This window comes from Sarcophilus harrisii, chromosome 2, assembly GCF_902635505.1.
Source record: "Sarcophilus harrisii chromosome 2, mSarHar1.11, whole genome shotgun sequence".
In the NCBI taxonomy this organism is placed as follows: Eukaryota; Metazoa; Chordata; class Mammalia; order Dasyuromorphia; family Dasyuridae; genus Sarcophilus; species Sarcophilus harrisii.
In genome coordinates this window covers 431196762-431224244 of record NC_045427.1, presented here as the reverse complement: position 1 = coordinate 431224244, position 27483 = coordinate 431196762, and the positions used below count along the sequence as shown (strand labels likewise).

At 36.2% G+C, this 27483-nt stretch overlaps 1 protein-coding gene across 2 annotated transcripts in view; it reads right to left on the bottom strand.

The window, feature by feature from the left end:
• CTNNBL1 (catenin beta like 1) overlaps positions 1-27483 on the bottom strand; it is a 204729-nt gene that overhangs the window by 75597 nt on the left and 101649 nt on the right. For both annotated transcript variants that reach the window (XM_031954059.1, XM_031954058.1), the window contains exons 8-11: positions 20532-20604; positions 20200-20258; positions 18990-19138; positions 4447-4628 (exon numbers count right to left, since the gene is read on the bottom strand). In XM_031954059.1, the coding sequence (XP_031809919.1) occupies positions 4447-4628; positions 18990-19138; positions 20200-20258; positions 20532-20604 (463 nt within the window). The remainder of the gene's footprint in view (positions 1-4446; positions 4629-18989; positions 19139-20199; positions 20259-20531; positions 20605-27483) is intronic.

Below are 27483 nucleotides of genomic sequence, written 5' to 3'. Positions count from 1 at the left end.
AGGAAAAAAATGCAAACTTAACACAAGCCTTACAAGAATTCTTAGAAGAGCTAAAGAGGTTATTAAAGAGAAAAAAAAATTAAGTCAAATTAAGAATGGTCGAGAATTAAACTTGAAAAAGAAATGAGAGCTATGGAAGAAAATTATAAAGAGAAATAATAAATCAGTAAAGGAGGCCCAAAGAATATTAAAGAAAATAACTCCTTAAAAATCAAAATTGGCCAAATTGTAAAAAAAAGTACAAAGCTTTGCTGAAAAAAATAACTCCTTCAGAATTAGAATTGATTAAGTGGAAGCAAATGATTTCATGAGACATCAAGAAGCAAGAAAAATAAAAAGAATGAAAAAAAAGAAGTATGAAATATCTCATCAGAAAAACTACTGATCTAGAAAACAGATTGAGAGATAATTTAAAATTACTGACCACTTGAAAGATATTACCCTCCCCCCAAAAAAATCCTAGAAATCAAATTTCAAGAAATTACATAGAAAAATTGCATCAGGAAAGAAAGAATTCAAATACCATGCAAATCCAGTCAATATCACACAAGATTTAGCAACTATTTCTACAAAGGAACAGAAAACTTAGAATATGATTTTCCAGAAGGCAAAAAAGTCTACCCAGCAAAATTGAGCATAATTCTATCAGGGAAAAATTACACTTAATGAAATAAAGGAATTCCTGATGAAAAGATCAGAGCTGAATAGAATGACATTCATCAAGAAGACAAAAAAGAACATAAACAAGAGTTTTAACAAGGTTAAATTATTTTCATTCCCACATAGGAAGATGATATATATAAACTATAAGAACATTATCATTACAGGAGTTTGAAAGAGTCCACTTAAATGGAGAATGTAGATATGAGAGAGTTTTACTATGTGGACATGATCTCAAAAGAAGAATGGAAAGAGAATGCACTTGGAAAAGGAAGACAGCAGAAAGTTAACTCACATAAGAGGTGTGCAAGGAAAAGTTTTTACATGGAAGGGATAACGGGGATCCCTAAAGGAAGTAGGCAACATTCAAATCTTACTCTCATCTGAATTAGTTTGAGGAGAGAAAATGCAATGCAATAGAGAGGAAGCGTCTTAGAGAAAGAGGCAGGGAGATAAAAGAAAAGGATGATTAAAAGAGACAGTGATGAAAAGCCAAATCAACTTATAAAGAGAAAACAGAGTAAAAAAGAGAAGGATAAGTAAAAGACAATAGGACGGTAAGAAATACACTGTTAGTAATCATAGCTGTGAATGTAAATAGGATAAACTCATTCATAAAACAAAAGACAACAGAATAGATAAAAATCAGAATCCAACAATATATTGTTCACAAGAGACATGTTGGAAAAAAATACAAAATTAAAAGAAGGGGTTAAAGCAAGGGGCTAAAAGGCTAAAAGAAAAAGGGGCTAGGGTAGTGCAGTGGATAGAGCACCAGCCCTGAAGTCAGGAGGACCTGAGTTCAAACCTGATCTCAGACAAGTAACACTTCCTAGCTGTTTGATCCTGGGCAAGTTCACTTAACCCCAATTGCCTCAGTGCAAAAAAAAAAAAAAAAAAAAAAAGGGGGGGGTGTGTGCCCAGGATGCTAAAATCTATTATGCTTCGGCTAATCACAATCTTAGACAAAAGCAAAAGCAAAAACTGACCTAATTAAAAGAGAACTAATGGAAAGCATAGTGCTTTGGATAAAAAAGTCATGAAGATCTAGAACATAAGTTCTCTGAGAGCAGTGACTGTTTCCCAAATTTGTGTCTTTGTATTCCTAGGCACCTAAACTTAGAATATAGTAGGTGCTTTTAAATATGCTCACTGAATTGAAGGACATCAAGTACTAAGAATTTTAACTAAAAACTAAAACTAAAAAAGAGACAATGTTACATTCTCAACATAGTAAATTTCAGTTTACCCAGAATCCAAATTATTGAGAAAACACAAATACCTCAAACTTTTTTCCCTCCATATTCTATGACAAAAATACAAAAAAATAAACATCTGATATGAGATTTTTCTTTAAAAAGACACTTTCAGGGAATATCAGAGATTCAGTGACAATTCAACTCATCATGATGAGATTTAGATTTGGGGTACCCAAATGAAATTAGGGTTACTGGTGGTCAGGGAATTAAATAAGGTTTAAAGGAGGTCTAGTGGCGCAAGAGTAGGGAGTTCTGGGATTCCTTTCTGGCAGCGCAAGAGTCCCCTGTAAAGGAATTTGAAGACCTGAAAACCTAGATTGATAAAAGAGGTTTATTATGGGGATTGGAAGTAAGGTTAAAGTCTAGTCTAGTTAAGGAAATAGGTGAGAGTAAAGAGAAGGGGCATTGGAAAATGAATTCCAGTGGACAGAGTCTCCTTGGGATGCCAAGCATGGCATAGCCGGCATATTTGGAACCTCTGCAAAGAGAGGGTTTTAGTTTGGCTCTTTTATAATAGGGGGTTTTGGCTACAAGCTGAAGGGGGCTCATGGGTGGGTTGCTGGGTTTCAGCTAGGTTTAGAATTTGAATTGAATTCAATAGGTTTTGGAACTAAGCCGTTCCCACCCAGATAACAAAGATGAAACTATGCTTGGGGTGGAGTCCCCTCATTGAGACAGAGTTGAAGAAGAATCTCCTTTAAGGATTTTTCAGAGTTTTGGGGTTCTCTCTTCAATCATAAATTTTAACATTTACAGTAAATGATGTCTAAAATGACAATTCTGAGGTACTATGTTATCTTGAAGGCCTTTATGAATTATCAGTGATTAAATTATTTTCAGTCAAGTTTTAGTATCAACACTAATTCCCTAAAAGCTGGTCATCCAAGTATGACACAGATCAAGACACAGCAACCTTTTAAAAGTAGTGTGCAGAGATCCTGACCCCTTTCTACTGGTGTGAATAAATCTGAAAATCCTCTTCACAATCTGGCTCTAATATCTGCTTCCCTAACATTCCTTCTTTACATGGTCTATATTCCAGTCAAATTCACTATTTGTTGAACAAACATATCTCTCCATTCCCTACTTCTGTGGCCTTGATCACAAAACAACTCTTGCCCCGAACTTGTCCATATCCTTCCCAATTAAAAATGCTTACCATCTTTTTAAGGTTTACCTAAATAAATATGTGCAGCCCTTCCTGACCTTTCTAGATAGTAATGACCAGAGGATTCTGAACCTGAGAGAGCTTTAGAGATTCTCTAGTCATAGGATCATAAAAGGAAAAATAGAAAGGACTTCAGACGATGGTCCAATAGTGTCAAAAGCAAAACAACAATAACACCCACACAATAGGATCCCTCTAGGCTGCATATTGACTTAGTTTTAAAATGTAATCTTACCTAATTTTTTGTACTTTTACTTTTTAAAGTATTACCCAATTACATTTTAATACGGTTTAGGCTACACCTCAAAGTCTGAAATCTCTGATCAAGTCCATTCATTCAGTTTATTTAGGGGGTCAAGAAGATCTGGGTCCAAAATCTGATTCTGCCATTTCTTAATTATATGATCCAGGGTAACTCAATAAAACTGGCCCAATTTCAGTGTCCTTCTCTGTTAAGTAATAAAATTGGATTAGATTATGCCTAGGTTTATTCTATCTTTAAAAATCCTATGATTACTTATCTTCCAATTCCTTCCATCTTACAATTCTGTACCAATAACCTATATCCCCTAAAGAAGTACTTGGCCTAAGCCTCAAATACCACTGCCATTGCTTATAAATTCACATCCCTCCAGATTGTGGCAGAAGGGAACTGGCCTTACAGTAACTACTCTGGTTATGGTGTCTCAGAGCACAACTGCAATTCATGGAAGTATTTTGCAAGGAGTATGTCCACTGGGGAGGAGAAACATAAAAAGGAGAACTTGGGCTATAAATAGTTTATTCCTGCAATTCCTGATGTTAGTTGAATCATAGTTTAATGCAGAAATCCATGAAAGTATCACTTTGGAAATGACATTTGTTACCGCCTCATAATTCTTTTCAAAAGGGTCTTCCATCAGAGAGACACCCAGCTGCAAATTATAGTGAAGAAAACAAAACTCCCAGACAGATTCATTAACAAGCCACAAGGAAAGCCCCTAGGACTCATGCAAGTGTGAAACAGTTGTTACCTGTAGTCAACATATCTAGTCTTAACTTAATTTCACAAGTAAGAAAACTGAGGCACAGAGAGGTGCTGTACTATTCCAGGGGCTGCATCATGCTACAAGGTGGATTTTCACACACATTGAAGAGGTAATCCAAAATCAGGCTGTTTCTCTGTCAATTTTCCTTCACTTAAATGAAAGGATTTGTTTTTAAAACTCAGATTCAACCAAATCAATTCAACAAGCATTTACTAAGTTCTAAGGCATTGTGTTAGACAGGTACTGTATATAAGACAAGATTAAAAAGTTCCTATTTTTAAGAATGTTATATTTTCCATCCTATTTTCTTAAGTTCCTGGGCTGATCTTACCTTCATGTTCCTTTTCTGTAGTTCCTACTTTCTTGATTTTCTTGGGAGATTTCATGAAGAGAGGGAAGATAGTTCGCAAACCTAAAATGTCAACAAACTTATGGCAGTTGTCAGTACCCTCAGGTCCAATCATAGCATGATCCAATACTTTCAGGGCACTACTTCGAGAGATCTTCTTTTCTCTAGAAAAAGAAAAGATTTTTGTAAGACAAGAAAAAAGTAATCAATCTAAAGAGACTATACAAAAGTGCCCAAAGGAAGGCTTTTACCTCATCCTCTACTGAAAGTGTGAGCTGCCTAAAAGGGCAGAATGATTCTAGAAATCATTTGACCTTTCAGAGACCCAGAAGAGGGTGACTGAAAAGTGTTGTTCCATCTCTGAAGCATTAAGTTGAGAGCCATTCAACAGGCAATGGTATCGGTGGAGTACTTTACCAAACAAAAAACTATACAAAGGAAGTAAAGAAAAAGATGTCAGAAATCTGAAAAGCAAAAGAAGGTGAACTAGAAGTGGCCTAAGGGAGGAGTAACTGAGAGACACATGCACACTCCACAGCACCCACACAACATCAAGAGATAGAAAACAAGTTCCCTGGCAGAGTGGATCCAAGGACAAAAGCTGCACAGCTTAAGAAGGCAGGGTTAGATGATGATCTGTATGTACTACTACAGCAAGTTCTGACATCCAGGAAATTGCCAATCCATCCAAATACTAAAGTATATAATGAAATGTTAAATGACAGTAATATTTCACACTAGGAGCCAAAATAGTCATAGAGAAAACTCAGTTAAGGAAGAATTACCTTTAGGGTGTAGTCTCTTACAATAATATTGATGTTGCATGTTATAGTTTCCAAGCTTACAAATATTTCATTAGTTCTTTGCAATAGCCCCACACAAAAAAAGTTACTATAATCACATTTTACAGGTGAGAAAGCTGAGACTCATTAACATCTCCAGAACTGCTTTTTTCAACATATGAGGGCTGACAAACTTGGCCAGGATAATGATTCATCCAGCAGAGCATTCTGTCTTAGAAGGCAAGACAACAAGACAGTTTGTGACCTCTCACAAACAAAGCATAGCAGTTGACCACATTTAAAAAATAACCTTTCCAACTCTCCCTTATTAATTCAAAATGGATTGATTAAAATGATCAACCAACACCCTTATAATCCCATCAACAGAATGTAATCTTAAACTAAGATTTGCCACAAAGTACACGTGTGACATTGGGTAAGTGACTTCACCCACATAAAATGTTATATGGCAGTTGAACTAGAAGATCTCCAAGGGCTTCCCAGTGCTACTATCCTATGAACTGTTGAGTTTCAAAAGTTTAATACAGGATAGACAAGGTTCTGAATCTAGAAGAAAATGTGGCATGTTCCAAGATGCAACATAACTAAAATTCTAACTTCCCATCTGCAACTGTTCAGTTGTTTCAGATGTATCCAATTCTTCATGACTTTATCTGGGGTCTTCTTGCTGGCAAAGACACTAGAGTGGTTCCCTATTTCCTTCTCCAGCTCATTTTACAGATGAGGAAACTGAGGCAAACAGGGTTAAGTGACTCACCCAGGGTCACACAGCTAGGAAATGTCTGGGGTCCGACTTTAACTCATAAAGAGAAGTCTTCCTGATTGTAAATCCAATGTTCTATCCACAATACCTATACACATTGCATGGGCAACTAATTTAACATTTAATTTGATATGAGCCAAAATACTATCATTTCTCTCAGGTTATTATTACATGTAAGAAGACAATCATGTGAACGGAAATTTAGAAAGAGGGATGCTCTATGCCCATTGTCCTTCTTGTTCTCTTGTGTGACCTGCCTGTTACAAAAGAGGGTATTTTCAGTTACAAGTACACCATGCATTCAAACCACTCCATGAATAACATAAAATTATTGTATGCATTAAAATGAAAGAGACCCATCTAGTAAAGTTTCTCTTATTCTCTGGCCTACGTAAATTTACCAAAAGAAAACTTGAAAAACAAAGTCCTTTTCCAAGAGTGCAGTATAAGGAACATTTAAAGGGACAGTAATTGTATATTGATCACCATTTAGGCAACCTGCAGAGAAGTGAACACTGGAATATTCATTAGACTTTAAGTTCAGGCTTTTAGCAATCAATAGCTGTTTGGCTGGACTATCATGGGTTGACTTTATCTGAAATATTTATTCTTCAGGAGGACAAGCAGTTTATCTTAGTCTCGCCTGGCTTCATCAAGCTGTCTTTCATTCAACTTCCAATTCAGATACCAGCCTGGATGACTTGTGGTAATTGGAGAAATATCTCAGAGAACATTTAACTGATGCCTATTTTATTTACTATTATATTTCTGGAGAAAGAAAAAGTTCATTTTATTCTGAATGGCTTGTTCTAACTGTACCACAGTCTCTGCAATGAACCACAACTTTTCTTACATCCATTACTATAACATTACTATGTTTCATAGTTGACCAATATTCAAGAAGTACAGACACAACAATCTTGATGCACAACATATGTCTTTCAAAGTTTATAAATAAAAGATGCCTTTTATTTTAAGATTCCAAAAGACATAATTTCCCAGAGAGGATATCAAGAGTTCACTGGACCAAGATCATTTATATAAGAGTTGGAACTAGCTCTCCAAGGGCTTCCCAATGCTACTATCCTATGAATTCTTGAATTTCCAAAGTTTAGTACAGGATAGAAAAGATTCTAAATCTAGAAGAAAACGTGGCATATCCCAAGATACAATATAACTCAAATTCTAATTTCCCATCTGCAAGTGTTGTTCAGTTGTTTCAGTCATAACCAATTCTTCATGACCCTACTGGAGTGGTTGGCCATCTTCTCCAGTTCATTTTACACATGGGGCACCTGAGGCAAACAGGCTCCTCATGTGTAAAATGAGATACAAATAAGATATATATAAAGCTCTTTATATAGTGCCTAATCAGGGTTCACAGAATGATTCTACAAATAAATCTACAAGTAGAACTGGAAAACTACCCTGGCTTCTGACTCACTCTACTAATGTGTTCCCCTTTCACTTGACTGGGAATTAAGATAACACAGAAGATTTGTTATCAAAGAAAATAGTTGGGTCCTAATCACTAGACCCTAAATTATCTCCTCATCATGAAATCTTGATTCAGTAACTTTGCCTCACAGCCATCACAGTTTCTCATTTGTGAAATGGCTAAGCCAGCCTCAAGGGCTGTTGGAAGGATTATTTTGTGTTTGTGAAGTGTTTTCCCCGATTTCTAGCTAACAGGTGCAAACTATTACCATCCATCCAGGAGAGAAAAGAGCTACTCAGCTTAGAAAGGGGGTGGGGAGTAGGGGAAAAGAAAGGCAACATTTGTTGTTGATGGAACAACAAACAGACCTGTGTGCACAGCTTGGAGCACAGATCTGTAGACAGCCTCATCAGGAAGGATGACTCACTTCAAAGAGGTTTGGATTGCTATTTTCCTTGTGCACCTGAATCTTGGGGGTGGAGGGAGGGTAGAAAAGAAGAGGCCCCTGACTTTTTTTTAAAGAAAAACATGACCCAAAAAAAATTCAATACAGCAACTTGGCTTGTAGTTCACCCTAAATAGGATCCCATAGATAAAATCAAACAAAAACCTCACAAGTTAGGCTGCTAAACTTCTCAACATTAACTTATTTGCTCCAACAAAATCACAATTCTAAACACTGGGAAAGATTCATAACATAACCACATTATTCATTTTTCCTCTATCAGAAAGGGTTTTTTGCATATTAACAAAAACAGTACAATCACTTCAGAATAACAACACAACCAAACCCCTGTCATCCTTGGACTGGAAGTACTGAGCCTGAGCCCCCTTCTCCCCCTTTTCTGCTTTCAGTTAATAACTGAGACAGGTTCACTGCATTTCTGCTACACAACCCAAAGATGCCTCTGTACACATCCCTTGGGAACAGAGTCATCTCTTCTCTCTCTAACTGGAACAGGGTTTTACAGCAAAAGTAATAAGCCTCATGTCAACATTTTCAAGGAATCTGACAATGTAATTCTTCTGGTTTTCCCTTTCTTTGTTCCTTAAAAAAACAAACAAAAAACAACAACAACAATCATAGCATGATTCTTTCCATTCCTATATCTATTTTGCTCCAAGGACAATCCCCCCCCCCAAAAAAAAAAAAAGTTTTATGTTTATAAGAATTGAGTGATTTGGGGGAATACACTTTAATTAAATCTAACATTTCTGAGCTTTTTTTGTGTGGCAACTATCTTAAAGAACTTTGAGATCTGCAGCCAACATGTTGGACTCAGTATCAGGAAGAGTTAAATTCAAATCCAGTCTCAGACACTTACTTGCTGTGAGACCCTGGGCAAGTCATTTATCTACTTTATGCCTCAGGTTCCTAAAATTATAAAATAGGAATAATAATAGCACCTACTCTGTAGGTTTGTTGTGTTATACAAATGAGATATTTGTAAAGCTCTTTATATAGTGTCTGACACAAAGAAAACACTCAATAAATTCTTCATGAGGAAAAAAAAAAGTATCTAGCTGCATTCCAGTTTCATTCAGTGGCAATGAGCACAGGCTATTTTCCTTTTTTTTTTTTTTTTTAATCAATTAATGTGTTTTGGTTTTTTTGAGTCATGGAAACTAGCACTAAAGTTTGGGGGAGCTTTTAAAAGTAGTGCAATGAAAATTTCCCCACATGCAAATCTCCCACCTGCAAAAGTAGTAATCAGTACCTCTGCTGTGTGAAAGCATTCCTAGATTTTTATCGAATCTGATTCTTCCAGTCTATCTTTTCTTGTCCTGATTCTTATATCTCCAAAGATAGAGAACAATAAATGTGAAACTTTATAACATGAAAGAGCATAACTTATATAGTATCAGTCCCAGTATTGGTCCAAATATAGGTCTTCCTGAATATCCTCAAAATTAGATTTCTCAGAAGCAAAATTAATAATGTAAGTAGACAATGAAAAAGTTAGCTGCACAAAAATTGCTTCAGTGTTTCAAAAAAGAGCAATTATCTTGTTATTCACCCACTTCACAGATCTCAATCCCCTTACTCCGAGTATAAAGTTAGCTTAATGAGTTACTATACATAAAAAGAGGCATGTGGTAGCCAGCTATTGGTGGTGATGCTCTGAAATGAGCTAGGCTGTCCATCTTCTGATGACACATAAGTGAACTGGTACTTTTTGAAAAAATAAGTTTTTATGGATGTCTTTTGTTTTTACAGTACCATGATTTTCCCAGCATCTCTCTCCCTCTCCATATCAGAGTACCATCTTACATAACAAACATTTTTAAAGAGAGGGGAAAAAAAATACAATAACACAGCAAAAAAGTCTGAAAATATGTGCAACTTGTGGACACCACCCCCCCTTGTCATAGGTTAGGGTGGGAATGTTTTTTCTATTTCTATTTTTTCAGTCATGCTTAGCTTTTATATTTTTGAAATATTCACTTTTGATTTTTTTATGTGCTGTTCTTTCCATTTACATTACTTTAGTCATTGTGTTTACTAATTTTTTTTTTTTACTATTACTTCACTCTGCATTAGTTCAGTTACATCTTTCCACGCTTCTCTGTATTCATCACATTTGTCATTTCTTACAGCACAATAGTATTCCATCATATTGATGTATTACAATTTGTTTAGCCTTTTCCCAATTAGTGGCCACCAACTTTATTTTCAATTATATTTTTAGTATCACGAAAAGTGTTGCTAGAAATATTTTGGTATCTGGGGATTTTTTCCTTTATTAATGGTCTCCTTGGGATATAAACCTAACAACAGAATTTCTGGAATCAAAAGACACAGACATTTTGGTCACTTTATCTGCATAGTTTCCAGGTTGCTTTCTTTCCAAAATGGTTGTAGTGATTTACAGCTCCAGCATTAATGCCCCATTGTCTTATCTACCTATAATTACTTCAATATCAGCATCCTATTTTTTTGTCATCGTTGCTAATTTGCAATTGTGAGGTGAAACCTAAAGACTGTTGTGATTTACATTTCTTTTATTTTTAGTCACCCATTATATTCTTTCATATGATTGTTAATAGTTTTAAATTCTTTTTAAAACTGTTCATATTTTCTGACCACTTAACTATGGGGAGATAGGCATCTATACTTAAAACCATTCAAGCTTAGTAGGACCAGCCCAAACTTGTATTTTGTTGTTAAAGCTTTGGAAGGACTACTATTTTCACCTGGAAATGCTATTAATGAAGGCACAGAAAATTGTTGTATAAAAAATATTGCTATGTACACATTTGAAGAGAAGAGAAAGAGTGAAGAAGAAGAAGAAAAAGAAGAAGTGAAGAAGGGAGGGAAGTAGGGAAGGAGAAAGAAAACTGCTTGAGTGTGTGAGTATGAGGAGAGGTGAGGTGGGCATAATCTAGAATAGTCCCCAACCATGTAGAAAAAGAGGTCTCAATGCCTTACTGACAATTAAATACTATTCAAGTGCAGACAAACTGTAAATTATACATTCGCCCTGTTTCTTAAATGAATGACTGATTGCATTTATTAAACATTGTCTATAAACAAAACACTGTACTTTGGGAACATTAGAACCTGTGCAAATGAAAACCAACCAGAAAACAATTAGAGGTCAAAGGTTTTGTACAAATCAGATATGTGAAAATATTATATGTATATCTGAATCAATACAGTACATAAGATTCTCATTTCATTTCTAGTATAGACTGCAACATCTAAAGATACCCAGGTCCCAAGGGGGTATTTGCTATCCTCCTCTCAGTTGTTTACTCTCTCCTGCCTCTTAAAATTATTTAGAGTCCCCCAAATAGAATTCTAAGGCCTTGGGTATTGCTACCTTTCCATCACCTCCTCCCCCCTCCTTCTTGCCTTTCTGGCTTCCTTATACAAGAACTCTTTTCAATGGTTCCTATTCTCTAGGCCCCCTCCACAATTTTTTTTTTGGGCTGCACTAACATCATTTTAAAATATTACCTCAGCAGACCTTTGTGCTTTTCCTAGATCTCTTCATCTCTCCTTCTGTCTTTAAAACAAAAACAAAACAAAAAGCTAGCTTTCTTAGTATTGATCCTGTCAAGGATTCTGAAATCCAGATACTCTAACAGATGAATGAAAATAAGCAGTCTGACAACTAAAATAGCACCTAGGGAAGAAAGTAGATTCAAAGATGGTGGTATAGAGATAACAATCTTATAAGGCAGAAGAAAATGGCATCAACAACACATAAAAAAAGATTGCTGAAAGAAAAATAATATCCTAAAACCTCAAAACGTATGTGCATAAAAGTTATAGGAAATAAATATTTAAAGTACAAAGTAGAATATCCTTCCACCCCTTAAATATGGATGCCCCTATAGTTCTGTCCTTGGTCTTATTAGTTTCTTCTTTCTACACACAATCTCTTCTGCTCTCATGGTTTCAATTATCATACCTCCACTTTCAACTTCCTCCTAAATCTAGGTCAACTGACTGCAGAATATCTTCACCAAGATGTGCTGAAACTTCAAAATCTATATATCCAAAATTGAAATAAGCATCTTCCTCGACCCCTCTTCCCCAAAAACTGCCCCTCCAACTTTTTCCTCCAACAAATCTCTTTTGAGGGCACTGTCATCTTGTCAGTCATTTGGGATTGAAACCTCGGTCATCTTTCAGAAAGACCTGGAGAGACTTACACGAACTGATGCTGAGTGAAACGAGCAGGGCCAGGAGATCATTATATACTTCAACAACAATACTATATGATGATCAATTCTGATGGACCTGGCCATCCTCAGCAATGAGATAAACCAAATCAGTTCCAATGGAGCAGTAATGAACTGAACCAGCTACGCCCAGCAAAAGAATTCTGGGAGATGACTAAAAACCATTACATTGAATTCCCAATCCCTATATTTTTGCCCACCTGCATTTTGGATTTCCTTCACAGGCTAATTGTACAATATTTCAGAGTCCGATTCTTTTTGTACAGCAAAATAACGGTTTGGTCATGTATACTTATTGTGTATCTAAATTATATTTTAATATATTTAACATCTACTGGTCATCCTGCCATCTAGGGGAGGGGGTGGGGGGAAGGAGGGGAAAAATTGGAACAAGAGGTTTGGCAATTGTCAATGCTGTAAAGTTACCCATACATATAACCTGTAAATAAAAGGCTATTAGATAAAAATAAAAACAAAAAAGAAACCTCAGTCATCTTTGACACTTCCCTCTCTGAAAACATCCAATCAGTTGGCATTCATGGCCTTCTGTGATCTGCCAGCCCACCAGCCCACCTACTTATTCATCCTGCTTCTCTTCTACTCAGGCAGCTAGGTGTTACAGTGTATAGATCTCAGTGCCTGAAATCAGGAATACCCAAGTTCAAACCAACCTCAGATACCTTCTAGCTATATGATCTTGGGCAAATGGCTTAACCTATTTGTTTCAGTTTCTTCATCTGTAAAATTGGGATAATAACATCAGCTACTGTAATGGGCTGAAGCTCTTGAGTTGTTGCACTGAGGTCCCAAGAACTTGAGGCTAATTAGCAATTGGACAATACTCTATTAATATATGCTTGGAGAAAGAATGGCCCCGCCTACTCTCTGTGCAAGTTTGATATGTTGTATAGGAGATTGTGTAGAGGATTTGGTGGGTGGAGTGAGAGAGGCAGAAGCACTGCTGGCCAGATTCCTGTCCCGATTGCTCTCACTTCTATTGCCATTCCCCTTTACCTCTGCAAAGAATAAAGCTCAAGGATTTTCCTTTATCCTGACTCAGGCTGATTTTAATATACTCTAGGTGCTAAACATGGTCATCACAAGCTACCTTCTGAGGTTGTTGTGAGGATCAAATGAGAGCTTTGTAAAAAAGTACTTAGTGTCAGTACACAGGCCTATATAAATGTTGGCTATTATTATTATCATTATTCTTTCCTTTCAATACTCCCTTTCTCTTCTTCTGCCCCATCCCAGGCCCTGCCCTTAAAATTCTCAAAAGTGCTTTATTTGCCCAACCTCCCTTGCTCCCTACCCACCTCTCGCCCCAGAAAGTAGGATCTGGATGTATATCTTGGGAAAGTGTCTTGCATACAGTAAGTAGTTAATAAATGCTTCTTTTTATTTTTCTAAACTTTTTTTTTTGGCTGAGACAATTGGGGTTAAGTGACTTGCCCAGGGTCACAAAATTAGGAAGTGTTAAGTGTCTGAGACCAAATTTGAACTCAGGTCCTCCTGACTTTGGGCCTGGTGCTCTATCCACTGCACCACCTACCTGCCCCATAAGTACTTATTAAATTGAAGAGGCCTAGGCTGAAAGATAATGAAATTGACATTAAATAGAATTCTGAAATCCAAAAGAGGCAGATCTTCAGGAGAGAGAGCTACAAGCCAGCATTGTACCTATACCTGAAGTCTTTCCAGCTTAGTAGGACTTGCCAGAACTTCAATTCAACATCTGCTAAATGATGCTGAATATAAGAATGCAGTTTTAAGAACTTACAAAGTCGAAATAAAATACAGTCATTACCCTCAGGGAGCTAAAATCTGGTAGAAGAATATAACAACATACATAAATATATAAATAAAATACATGACAATCCATGTTAAATGAATTAGACAGCTTTAATACAGAAAACTAGGTAAGGACTGACTTGGGAAGATATTATTAACTGAGGTGAGAGAAAAGGAGAAGGGAAGACTCCATAGAGAAGTGTTTGAACTTGGCATTCAAAGATTCAACTTCAACAAATGAAAAATTGTTGGGGAGAGACATAGAGAAGGCTGAGGAACTTTGCTTTTACTTGATTGTCTTCAAGAATCCAGTCTTCATCATTGGATCTTCAGCATGGAAGATGGCTACAAGACTAGCCTGCCTAAGTGCAGAAAGGCTGATTTACAAAAGAATAGTCATTGGCCACCAAATTCTTTTTTTATTTTTTAGCCATAGCATCTATAGAATATTTATTGGAAAAGTTATCAAACTGTGCATACCCTTTGATCCAGCAGTGTTACTACTGGGATTATATCCCAAAGAGATTATAAAGAAGGGAAAGGGACCTGTATGTGCACGAATGTTTGTGGCAGCCCTTTTTGTAGTGGCTAAAAACTGGAAACTGAATGGATGTCCATCAGTTGGAGAATGGCTGAATAAATTGTGGTATATGAATATTATGGAATATTACTGTTCTGTAAGAAATGACCAACAGGATGATTTCAGAAAGGCCTGGAGAGACTTACACGAACTGATGCTGAGTGAAATGAGCAGGACCAGGAGATCATTATATACTTCAACAACAATACTATATGATGACCAGTTCTGATGGACAAGGCCATCCTCAGCAACGAGATCAACCAAATCATTTCTAATGGAGCAGTAATGAACTGAACTAGCTATGCCCAGAAAAAGAATTCTGGGAGATGACTAAAAACCATTACATTGAATTCCCAATCCCTATATTTATGCACACCTGCATTTTTGATTTCCTTCACAAGCTAATTGTACAATATTTCAGAGTCTGATTCTTTTTGTACAGCAAAATAACATTTTGGTCATGTATACTTATTGTGTATCTAAGTTATATTTTAATATATTTAACATCTACTGGTCATCCTGCCATCTAGGGGAGGGGGTGGGGGGGGTAAGAGGTGAAAAATTGGAACAAGAGGTTTGGCAATTGTTAATGCTGTAAAGTTACCCATGTATATATCCTGTAAATAAAAGGCTATTAAAAAAATATTTATTGAGATATTAGGGATCTAGAACTGCACTGATTTAGAGAGGATCCATTATTTCTGGAAGATATTTTCATATTCTGCCTGCCATACCCTATCCCTAACCCCAAAGTACCCAGCACATGCTATACATTAAAAAGACTGGCTGAACAAACAAATCTGTTTTTAAACTCCAAAGTCTTTTTTAAACTGGCAACTCCAAAGAGTAAAATATATCTAAGACATTATTATATTAGGAACACAAGACTCCTCACAAAACCCTGTCTATGGCAGCACTTTAACAAGTAATGTCTGTATAACATTTTGCAAGTTGTAAAGCACTACTATACATATTATTTTCCTGCTTGATCTTTATAATAACCTCATGAGATCGATGCAGATAATGTTTTTTACAGGTGAATAGCTGTTCATAGTATCTATGACTTGCCCCTAGTCAATACTCAACATTTCTTTGGACCTGACTTCAAACCTAGCATACTTTCTATCTTACCATACTGCCTCTGGTAATAACCTCACTGTCCAATCTGCAAGTGCACCAACATTATACCACCCACTACCAGTTCTACTATGGGTTCTTCTTCAGAGTTTTTCATAGTGATTCAAGAAAAAATTCAGTTTGTCTTATTGTGTAAGGTGGTCCCAAATTCACTTGGCCATAGTTTCCTGTGTATAAAAGAGGAAATTGATTTGGCTAATGACCAAGGTTCCTATCCAACTTTTGAAAATAATACTTTAAACTTACAATTAGCATAAAAGGTGTTATTTGCAAATAATTTGATCCTGTAACAGTGTGAGAACTGATTCATTAGGTGCTAAAACTAAAATCCACACCTCTCTAATGTACTTATCATGTCTGTATTAATGGTATTCTATATTATTCCTCAATTAAATTTCAAGCTCCATGAAGTTATGGCTTGGGCTCTTACAGATCTTTCCAGATTTAAATGTGATCATATGTCCTATGACATTTCTCTTTTTCTTTCCTTTTAAAAATTTTTTTTATTTTTAAATATACCTTTCTTGAAAATGCCTCAGGGAGTAACATCAAAATTTTAAAAGTAATTAAAACAGATAAGCCAGAATAATTTCACAATTTTATACCATGTTAAATTGTAGTTTTCCAAGATCTTTCTCTTATAAAAAAGTTTTACTGACTTTTGGTTTTACATCATTGTCATTTCTAAGTACACCAATTGCCCACTCCACTTCTGTGCTGAGCTTTCCCTTGTGAGAAGGAATCAACCCTACAACAATCACATCTGACAGCATATGCAGTACTGCACATCCAGGGTCTTCCCACCTCTTCAGTGAAAAAGGTGATGCATTTCCATCTCTTTTTGGAAGCTGATACTGATCATTTCCATAACAAAATATTCAGCTTTTTTTCAATGAAACAATCATGCCTTGAGGGTCAGAAAAAAGAGATTGATTGTTTTTGTTTTACTAGGGGAGGAAAAAAATGACAAAGAAAAGGCCTCCAGTTCCCTAGACATCACATTTAGAAATAATCAATTATAGGAAAGTAAAGACAAAGGTTAGGGGAGAGAGGAAGAGTGAGCAATGTCTCTGTGCCAAATATTATGCTAAGTATTTTACAAATATCATCTCGTTTGATCCTCATTACTAACACTGAAAGGTAGATACTCTTACAATTCCCATCTTAAAGTTGAGAAAACTGAGAGGTTAAGTAACTTGACTTAAGGATAATATGACTAGGAAGTATCTGAGTCCTACCTTGAACTCAGGTCTTCCCGATTCTAGTCCAGCACTTTTATCAACTGCTTCAGTAGCTCAAAATACACCAAGATCTGATGTCACTGACAAAATTTAACAGCTAGGTAACTGAATCCTAAACAAGTTATTATGGTAATAAGTTACACTAACAGAAAGGCAATGTTCCTTGCTCCAAGCCACTTGTTATAGACATAGAAGCAGCTTAAATTTACAAATGTGGAGTCAAAATAATTTCTGGATACCAGGACCCATTTCAATAACCTCTTCCTTTATTATATATACTATACTAGAAGACTTTCTGAAATGTGTGGTGGGCAGTGGGGCACAGTGGAAAATGCCCTACATTTAAGGACAATTTGGACTCAGCCACCTGATCTGCCACTTACTAGTTTACCTCTTTGGTCCTCAGTTTCCTAATCTTTAAAATTATGCAGTTGGATTCTGCTCAAAGTTCTCTAAAAACAATTTAGTGATTCTCTCCAGTCAGACATGATATGGTTATTTTTTAAATCCTTACCAATTCAAACTTCCATTTCAGATGCTGTAGAAGAAAAATAACCCAAGACCCAAAAAGAAGAAAAAAGAAATGCTGAGGCAGACAATTCAGCTAATTAAGGTTTCAAGACAAACACCTTCATCCTTTTGATTTGGAGCTTTGTTTTATAATTATCTTTTAGGAATTTCAACATTCCTGTTTGAATAATCTCTATTTCTAGTTATTTATTCGGCTTCCCACTGGTGCACATTACAAAGCCATATGCTACAGGAATGCATCATTTCATATTTGCACACAACAGTTGGAAGTCAGTGGTAACTTAGCACATTACAGACAATATGGAAAGATCCCCAAAGAATAAAGTTTTAAAATTAGAAGGCCCAAGAAAAAGAAAGCATCTTTTAAATTTATTTTGTAGGTCATTTCAACTAAATGAAGTCAACAATCTAGAAGCATTAAGAGAATATTATTAGAAAAAGAATCGACCAAACATTGGAGGTCTAATTCTTGATATTACTTCATCAATGTGGGGGGGTGGAGGGGGAGGGTCCTTCCAAGAAGCATAAATCACAACCTCTCTATTCCTTCCCATCCTATTTAATCCAGTGTTGGCAGTGTCTCCTACTCACTGTTTGATATTGAGTAAGTAGCTTCTCTTTTCTCCTCAGTTTTTTTCATCTGGAAAATAAGATGTCTGGAAAAAATGAACTTTTAATACCCATCCATAGATTCTATGAATCACTGGAATTATAAGAATGGTGGCAGTAAAAGTGATCAAATGGAAGTAGGAGAACACTATCATGACTTTTCTATAGGGAATTCCTGATTACATGTAGTCCTGGAGCAGATGATCAATGTGGCCTCTTTCAATTCTGAAGTCATGTAATCTTGTAAAATATAGTTAGATTATAGTTAGATAATAATAGTAATAGTAGTGGTGGTAGTGGTAGTGATAGTAGAAGCAGCTAGCATTTATGTGGTGCATTAAGGTTTACAAAGCACTTTACAAATAGTATTTCATTTGATCCTCACAACAGCTCTGGGAGGTAGGTGCTATTATTATCCCCATTTTACAGAACTAGTAAGTGTCTGAGACTGGATTTGAATTCAAGTCTTCTTGATTCCAGGTTGAATATTCTATCCACTGTGAAATCTAGCTGCTTGGCATAATATGTTTTTAGTGGCAAAAAATATACTGTATTTTTTGGGAACACTAAGAAAAATGTGGTCTAACTTTAAAGAAGCAGCTCAATTAATTATTGGAATTTCCAAAAATTACTGTATTCAAAAAAAGAAAAATACCAAGTATCACCAAAGCTAATAGAAGTTTAATAAGAATAAGAAAAAATGATGGGTGATAGTTCAAAATTATTTTGCCTCTCAGAAGCTATTAAAAGAAGTTCTACCACTGGGGCAGAGGAGAAGAGGAGTAAGGAAGAAAGGAGGGAGATATACTTTAACATCTTACAAGGTCAAGAAGCTCATAGGACAAAAAGCCCTTAGTCACATTGCTTTGGTGTTTACATTGATAGAACAGTGAAGGAAACAGTCAAGAAAGATGCAAGCCAGAAGATCATCCCAACTCACCTGAGCATGAGATTCATCAGCTGGAGACCTTCTCCTTTCAAGAAACGCTCACGATTAGAACTAAGCATTAAACAGGAACAAAGTGAATCAAATAAGTTCTCCATCATTTCCTGCTCTTCTGCTGTACCAGGATTGTGCCGTTTAAATACCTGCAATTCCAAATAGCAGTAGAGACATCATGCTTGTAAAGAGAATTTCTTAAAGTAAATAACCATGAAAGCTTCTTTATGTTAGTCTCACATGCAGGCTCCACAACTTGATCATCTGAATCTACCACCTGCTATTAACTAATTTCCATTGTAGAGAAACTGATTCACATTTCATTTTGCCCACAGGTTAGAAATAAGTAGGAGGGAAACTATTCAATAATGTATGAGCATCTTCATGATCTACTACAGATAAATCTAATCTGAAAGGAATATGACTAAGCACCTTCCAAAACTGTGAAATTTATGGATATTTTGCAGTTCTCTTCCCAGAATGAACCAAGTCACTTATGGTGCCAGCACCAAAAATGAAGCTCTATGCAAACTCCCAAGGGAAACCCAGCAATTACCCAATAACCACAATATTTCATCCAAAAGATCTTTTTCAGTTCTGTTTTCAGAGTAGCTCAGATGAGACTTGCCAAAAGAAATGTTGTCAATATTTGGGAATTACTAGTTCTGAGGATGTCAGAGTACTAATGTTTTAACTGTCTTTTTTTTCTTGCCTAACTGTTTACAGGTGGCACTCACCAATATACACGTTCTCCAAATACCATGCTTTCTCTACATCACAACCCATTTGTCTTTCACCAAAAAAGAACTTTTAAGTACCTTGCATCAATGGAATCCACCTTGGTAAGGAAGAAGGGTTGGAAATATGAAAATCAGATCCATAGTAAATAAAGACACGTGGTATTTTAGCCAAATCTTTTTAAGAATTGAGACACACCTCTTTTTTTTGTTGTTCATAAGCCGCTTAGTACAATGTAATCAAAACAAAATACAGGAAAGCAATTATAGCTTACAGAGCAAATGGCTCAAAGGTAGAAGCAAACCATGTCCCTCCAATAGGATTGCGGCAAACAACCTCCAAACTGCCAACACTTCTCCAAACCTGCTTATATCACATGTCATAAATCTCCTGCCACTATTTCCGGCCCCACCTCCCATTTAAACGAGGCTGTGTATCTTAATGGCAGGCAGGAAGCATGAGAATTACTCACAGATAACTGCTGAAGAAGCACATCGATTCCATCCAGTTCCCCAAGCAATTCCCTGTTGTCTAAAAAGGGGAAAAAAATAATGGGAAAAAAAAAAAAAATGAAGCTAACTGTCAGATTTTACAGCCGTCTAACACTGATACATCAGCAAACAAAATCAATACAGTCTGACAGGGTACAAAGCTGCAAAGAGAGCAAGAGAAAAAGCAAAGAGGACACCAAAGACAGGCGAACATAGTCATGATCGGAAACAAGCCTTCTTCCTAACCTAACAGAATATCAATATGGTGAGGGGGTGGAGAGTTGGGGGAAAGGGGAGTGGGATGACACTTTACCATCATTATCCTGGAGTAGAATGGCAAGCACCTCACTGCAGTAAAGCTTGTTGGCATCAAAAGGCATTTTTGCCTGTTGGGAAACATGAGAAATGAGAAAATCATAACTGGAATATCAAGGCAACAGAACAAGTTTTTCCACAACTGCCAAAATCAATTCATGTTATGAAGAAAAGATATTTTAAGGGCTGAAGAACTGGCCACTGCTGTGTTACTTTTTACTATGCATCCATGCTAGATGATAAATTAAAGAAAGATGAAGAAACTAATATTCCAGAACAGGGTTTTGGTGGTCATGGGGTACAAGTTAGAGATTGGGGGGGGGGGGAAGCATGTGTGTGGTTCAGATACCATTTAATAAAAAAGCTGGAGAGATCTCTAGAAGCAAAGCAAAGTTTATTATACATTCTCGAGAGAACCGGGCATCCCACCCATCGAGCAGATAATCTAAAGGAGGAAGCACAGTAAGGGGCAGGGTCAACACTTTTAATCCCTAACACAAATACCCCTTCCGACCACTGACCCTCATCCTTATTGGCTGAGGATCTTACATTCTAAACGTAGGAACTACCCAAGAAATTGAACTTGACCAATAAGTACATAGTTGCCCATATTTGACAGAAACAGAAAGACACTGATGTCATATGAGGATAATAAGGGGATGGAAGTATGCCCTTAGGAGGATAGCAGGGAGGGGACTTAAGTATGCCCTTGACTTAATGCCTAAAGTCCTTCAGGCCTACTCAAACTTTGAAATAGATGAAGCCTTACTCGATTTTCACAAATGTCTTGAAAGATCTCACCTCATTTCGTTCACATGGCACCTCAAAGATCAGAATGAAGAGTAGTAAAGAGTACTACTAGTCAGGAAAGGAAGTGAAGATCATGGTTCACACATGAATCCTTTCTGGGCAGCCTGGAGCTCTTTAAGATTACTAATGTCCATATGACTTGAAGGCTTAAAAAGCTCAGCACTTTCATTAGCATACAGATGTTCCCTCTTCTATACCTTAACAAGTGATTATGATGAATTTCAAAGGCAAAAAAAAAAAAAAAAAAAATCACCTGCTAGTCAACTTTCTCAGGATGAGTTTCTCTGCATTTAACTAAGCTAGAACCCCTTGGAAAAGAGACATACAAGGTCGCTCCCAAAGGACAATAAATTAGAATAGCATTATAGTAGAGGAATGCCTGTATCAATATACAACATACATGCTATATTGTATAAGCAAGTAAAAGTATTTTTTATTTGTTAATTCATTCTACTGGGCATATAAGAATCAGATCTATCTACAATCTTTATCTCATAACTTAATGTTACTCCTTTAGGGCAATCAGAAAAGTATTAATTTTCACAAAGCAGGAACACTAGACAAAGAGTGAACCAAAACAATAATTTGATTAGCCAATTAATAAACAAGAATTTAACATTCACTATGTGGGAGACCCTATACTAGAACCCAAGTTTACAAAAGACAAAAATTGAAACTATCCCTCCACTCAAGGAGTTTACATTCTACTAGGATAAAAACCATGTGGATATATAAGTATGCATAAAATGAATATATACAGAATAAAAATAGGCAAATTGTGGTGTATCAACGTGATGAACACTATTTTGCTGTAACAAATGAAAAAGATGATTTCAAAGAAACTGGAAAGACTTGCATGAACTGATATAGAATGATCTAAGCAGAATCAAAAAAAATTATTTATACTCTATTATAAATATTATAAAATGTTCATCATAAAAATGAACAATTATGAAGACTTATAAACTGATAAAGAATGAAGTAGGCAGAACAAGGAAAACAATTTATAAAATAACAACAATAAAAACAAATAACTTTGAAAGATATACAAAGTATAATTAACTCAATGCTACTCATGATTTCAGAGGACCAATGATGAAATGTGCTATTCATCTCCTGAAGAGAGGTGATAGGCTCAAGGTGCAGAATGAGACATATTTTTTGTAGCAAGTCAAGAAATAAATTTATCATTTTTTAAAAAATGTGATAGGGAGGTAGAATGAAGAAAAACTAGATTTCTGTTAATGAAAAAAAAAACTTTAGTAAAAAATACAAAATAAATAGAAGATAATGAGGGAGGTTGGGGGAATGTCAGGAAAATCAGATCAAGAAGGAAGAAAAAGAAAACCTGAAGGAAAAAAATGCAAGCAAATAACAGAGAGTGTGAGAATGCTATGTTGTGTTCTACCCTCTGTTCCCATAGTTCTCTCTCTGGGTGTAGATGGCTCTCTTCATCACTGAACAAGTAGAACTGGTTTGAATCATCTCAATGTTGAAGAAACCTATTAGACATGTTGGTTTTAAGAAATCTATAGGACATCCAGTTTGAAATGTCCAATAGACAGCTACAAGTAGGTCTAGAAATAATCTGGTGATAAGTGAAATCATAGGAACTGATGAGATCACTAAATAAATAGTATAGAGAACCCAGAATACAGCACTGGGAAATATCTAGTTTAGTGAGCATGACTACAGCAAGGGAAACAGAAAAGCAGTGGCCAGACAAGAGAAAAACCAAAAGTGACAATGTGACCTAGGAAAACAAGAGTATCAAAGAGTAGAGGGAGATGAATGGTATCAAAAGCTGCAAGTCAAAAAGGAAAAGAACTAAGGCCATAGCAATTTAGCAACTTATGAACACCAGAGAGAATAATTTTGGTAAAATTATTACTTTAGAAGCCAGACTGAGAAGAATGGAAATACCTATTGTAGACAGCCTTCTCAAAGAATTTGACCACAAAAGAGAGAAGAGGTATAAGACTATATAACTTTAACAGGGATAGATGGATGAAGTGAGGTATTTTTGAGGATGGGGAAGATATGGTAAATAAAATGAAGGTAGCCAGTAAATCATGAGTGATTGAAGATAAGTGAGAGAGAATAGATGATAGAGAAGGCAGTCTGTTGGAAAAGATGGAATGGAATGTGATGATAGGTAGAGAGGATTGTCTTGGCAAGGAGAAGAGTAACCTCTTCATGTGAAATGGGGTGAAGGACATAGTAACAAAAGGCCGACAGGAGTTAGTGAAACTGAAGAAAAGATACAAAGGTATGAAAAAAGTGGTAAGAGAGTAAGAGGGATAGTGAATCAAAAAGGGAGGTATACAAAGTGTAAAAAGATTGCCTTGCTGTGTTGAGGACCCAGTTGAGAATATATGATTTACATTAGTACTAGACCCAATAAGCACAGTTTTGTGATGAAAAGGAACAAAAACAGCAGATGATGAAAGTAATACAAGTCAGGAGAGCTGGAATGGCAATATCTGTGAAAGATTGAACTGGCTAACATGTCAAGACAGAGAAAGGAAGAAAATGAAGCTAGGGCAGAACCGATTAATTTGATTAGTTTCACTGAAAATCTTTATAAAAGACAAATGATTTATTTTTGGGGGGAAATATTTTAATGCTTAAAATTTTATTTGAAAACATAAACCTATCACCTCCAAAACTATAATCTTCCTACTTAAAAAGAAACAGCATGAACTATGCTAAAATGTGTTAATATTTTTAAAAGCCAAACTGCTACCCACAATTCCTACCTTGAAGCATATATGTTCACTTAGAACGTTTAAACAAGGACATGTCTACTGCAAAGATTCATCTGTTTTGAAATTACTTCCATCTATACTGTTATCCTACCAAGAACTAAACAGTTCACTATTATTTAAGAAAAAAAAAAAAATCAAATTCTTGATAAGGTGTACAGATCTATAATCCTTTAAATGGGGCCATCACCAGGATGGGATATGGAAGCTAATCTGAAGCAATTTTGAGCCTTCTCCTTTCCAATTTGCAAAAGGAAAACTAATTTCTGTGTTGGTTTTCTTTTTCCAAAACACAGCTAGGTGATAAAAGTTCAGATCTTTTTTTGGGTCCTACAATATAGCCCGGTTAGCTCAGGCCTAGCTCTCTGCTTGGTTCCAAGAGATCTTGCAGCTTTGTCCTTGGCTTCTGCCTTTGCTTTCTTCAGCCTCCAGCCAGCACCAAGTTGGAAGATGCAATGAATCTCTTGCCTCGAAGATAGGGCTTGTGGGCTTCCTCCCAGAGTGCTCCTCTCCGACCCCAGTCAATGTTCTGGACAAATTCCTTCCAAAGTGCTCCTCTCCAACCCCAGTCAATGTTCCCAAGAAAAACTATCAACTCTAAGAGCTTCCTGTATATATATGATCTCCCAAAGGTTAACTCCTCCTTCTGGAGAGAGAGGGACTCTGGGTTATCTCCCAGAGTGCTCTCTGGCCCTAAGGGAGGTGTGAATTCGGATATCTCATACTAAGCCTGAAATCTCCCAAACGTGTGAACTCCATTGAGTACTTAGATACTTATGAGCTCTCTAAAGGGGTGAACACAAGCATTGTTTCCATCAGTTGTACTTAGTACCTAGTTTCAAGTTCTGGCCCAAAATATCTCCTTCTAAGATCAAATCAATCATATTGAACCATGTTAAATTAGATAATTATTGTTTCTATCAACTTTAATGGCTTAACAATTTGTAAAGATTCCAACATTTCTGTACCTTAAAACAACGAGGGAAGTGATCACCTGAAGGTTAGTTCTACAAACTCATTCAATCACGTCCAGCTTTTCATAGGCCCATTGGGTTTCCTAAGCAAAGATGAGAATGTTTTTCCTTCTCCAGCTCATTTAACACATGAGAAAACTGAGGCAAACAAAGAATAAGTGACTTGCCTGGGGTCCCATAGCTAGCAAGTCTTTTAGAACCATATTCAACTCAGGTTTTCCTGACTCCAGAACAGGCACTCTATAAGCTTAATATTGTTTAAACTCAAGACACAATCAACAGTTTTGTAGTAAGGAGAAATGTTCCAGGCTTGCACCTTAGCCAACAAAAAAACCTCACATCTTGATTCTCTTCAGTATTTCTGACATACTTTCCATATCAAAAACAAGTGTACCCCAATGAGTTTTCAGTAGACTGTGCAGGAGTGACCCAGCTTAACTTAAGAGAACTATAAAACTCAAGTCTGATGTAGACTAACTACAAGTTATATCCCTAAGTGAAGCTATAACTTTGCACCAGGAAATTTTCAAAAAGCTAAATGCAACTTGAGATATGCCTTCAAGAAAACCTGATTTCTTTCTTTCTTTCTTTTTAAAATAGCTTTTTATTTACAAGTTATATACAGCATTGACAATTGCTAAACCTTTTGTTCCAATTTTTCCCCTCCTTCTCCCCACCCTCTCCCCTAGATGGCAGGATGACCAGTAGATGTTAAATATATTAAAGTATAAATTAAATACAAAATAAGTATACATGACCAAATCGTTATTTTGCTGTACAAAAAGAATCAGACTCTGAAATATTGTACAATTAGCCTGTGAAGGAAATCAAAAATGCAGATGGGCAAAAATATAGGGATTGGGAATTCAATGTAATGGTCCTTAGTCATCTCTTAAGTTTCGCTGGGCGTAGCTGGTTCAGTTCATTACTGCTCCATTGGAAAGGATTTGGTTCATCTCATTGCTGAAGATGGCCAGGTCCATCAGAATTGGTCATCATATAGTATTGTTGTTGAAGTATATAATGATCACCTGGTTCTGCTCATTTCACTCAGCATCAGTTCGTGTAAGTCTCTCCAGGCCTTTCTGAAATCATCCTATTGGTCATTTCTTAACAAACAATAATATTCCATAATATTCATATACCACATTATTTAGCCATTCTCCAATTGATGGGCATCTACTCAGTTTCCAGGAAAACCTGATTTCTAACAAAAATTGAAACTTAGAAAAAACTGAACCACTTCAATTTCCTGAACACATACCATGTCACGAATTATTATCCTCTTAGCTTCTGGCTCACTATTTGTTCCTTATTCCTGGAATACTCTCCTTAGTATGTCTGCCAGTTCAAATATCACTCCTATTTTGGGGTTCAAATCAAATTCTCCATCCATCAAGGAGTCTTCCCTTATTCTCCAAGCCAGAAATTATCTCACCCTCCTATAAATTCTATAATCCTTTGTAGCTTTTAACTCTATTCTACCCAGATTAAAATTATGTATACACATTTAATTTTCCCAACTAGTTCTCTAAAACCTCATGAAAACAAGGGCTATCTACATAATTAACAGACAGTTTGATATCACGGAATGAAGGTTAACTTGAAGACATGTTCAAAGCTGTGCATAACTCTGAACAAATTGATCAACTTCCTCTTCAACAGATAAATACATAGATAGACAAGCACTCTAGGGAGTTTGAAAGGGAGAATCCTTTTGGGGAGGGAGAAAGGCAAGGTGGAAAGTGGAATGAAGGCTATCTAAAGAGATGATATTTAAACTGAGCCTTAAAAAAAGAAAATTATTCTGAAAGGCATATAAGGAAGGCCTTTTGACCCAAATGCACAAAAGAGAAGAGAGTATGAAAAGTCCCAGAAAGAGTCTAGGGTCTCTAACTAAGGAGTCTGAATTCACTTTACAAGCAACATGGAGATACCAATGATTTCTGAGCAGGAAAGTGGCATGGTCACTAAACCTTGGGGAAATTATTTTGGCACTTTTCTAATAGACTGGAAGCAGGAAAACCAGTTAGAAAGCTACTTCCAAGGAAAGATAATGGCAATCAGAAAAAAAAAAAGATAATTAAAAAAAGTTGAATGAGAGATGTGGAGCTAGAACCTAAAAAACTCAGCAACTAATTATATATAAAAGATAAAGAAAAGAGAACCATCTAATAGATTTAGATTCTCAGTTACTTTGAGGACAGTAATACATCAAAAGAAATACAGAAAAAAGGAATTTGTGGGGAAGATGATCAATACAGTTTTAGACATGTAATAGTGGATGCATTAGGAAAAGATTCTGATGGAGATGTCTAACAGACATTTGGAGAAGCAGAACGTCAATTAAGAGGAATAAAGAGATGTGTAGACTTCTGCTAGAATTTATAACTGAAGCTAT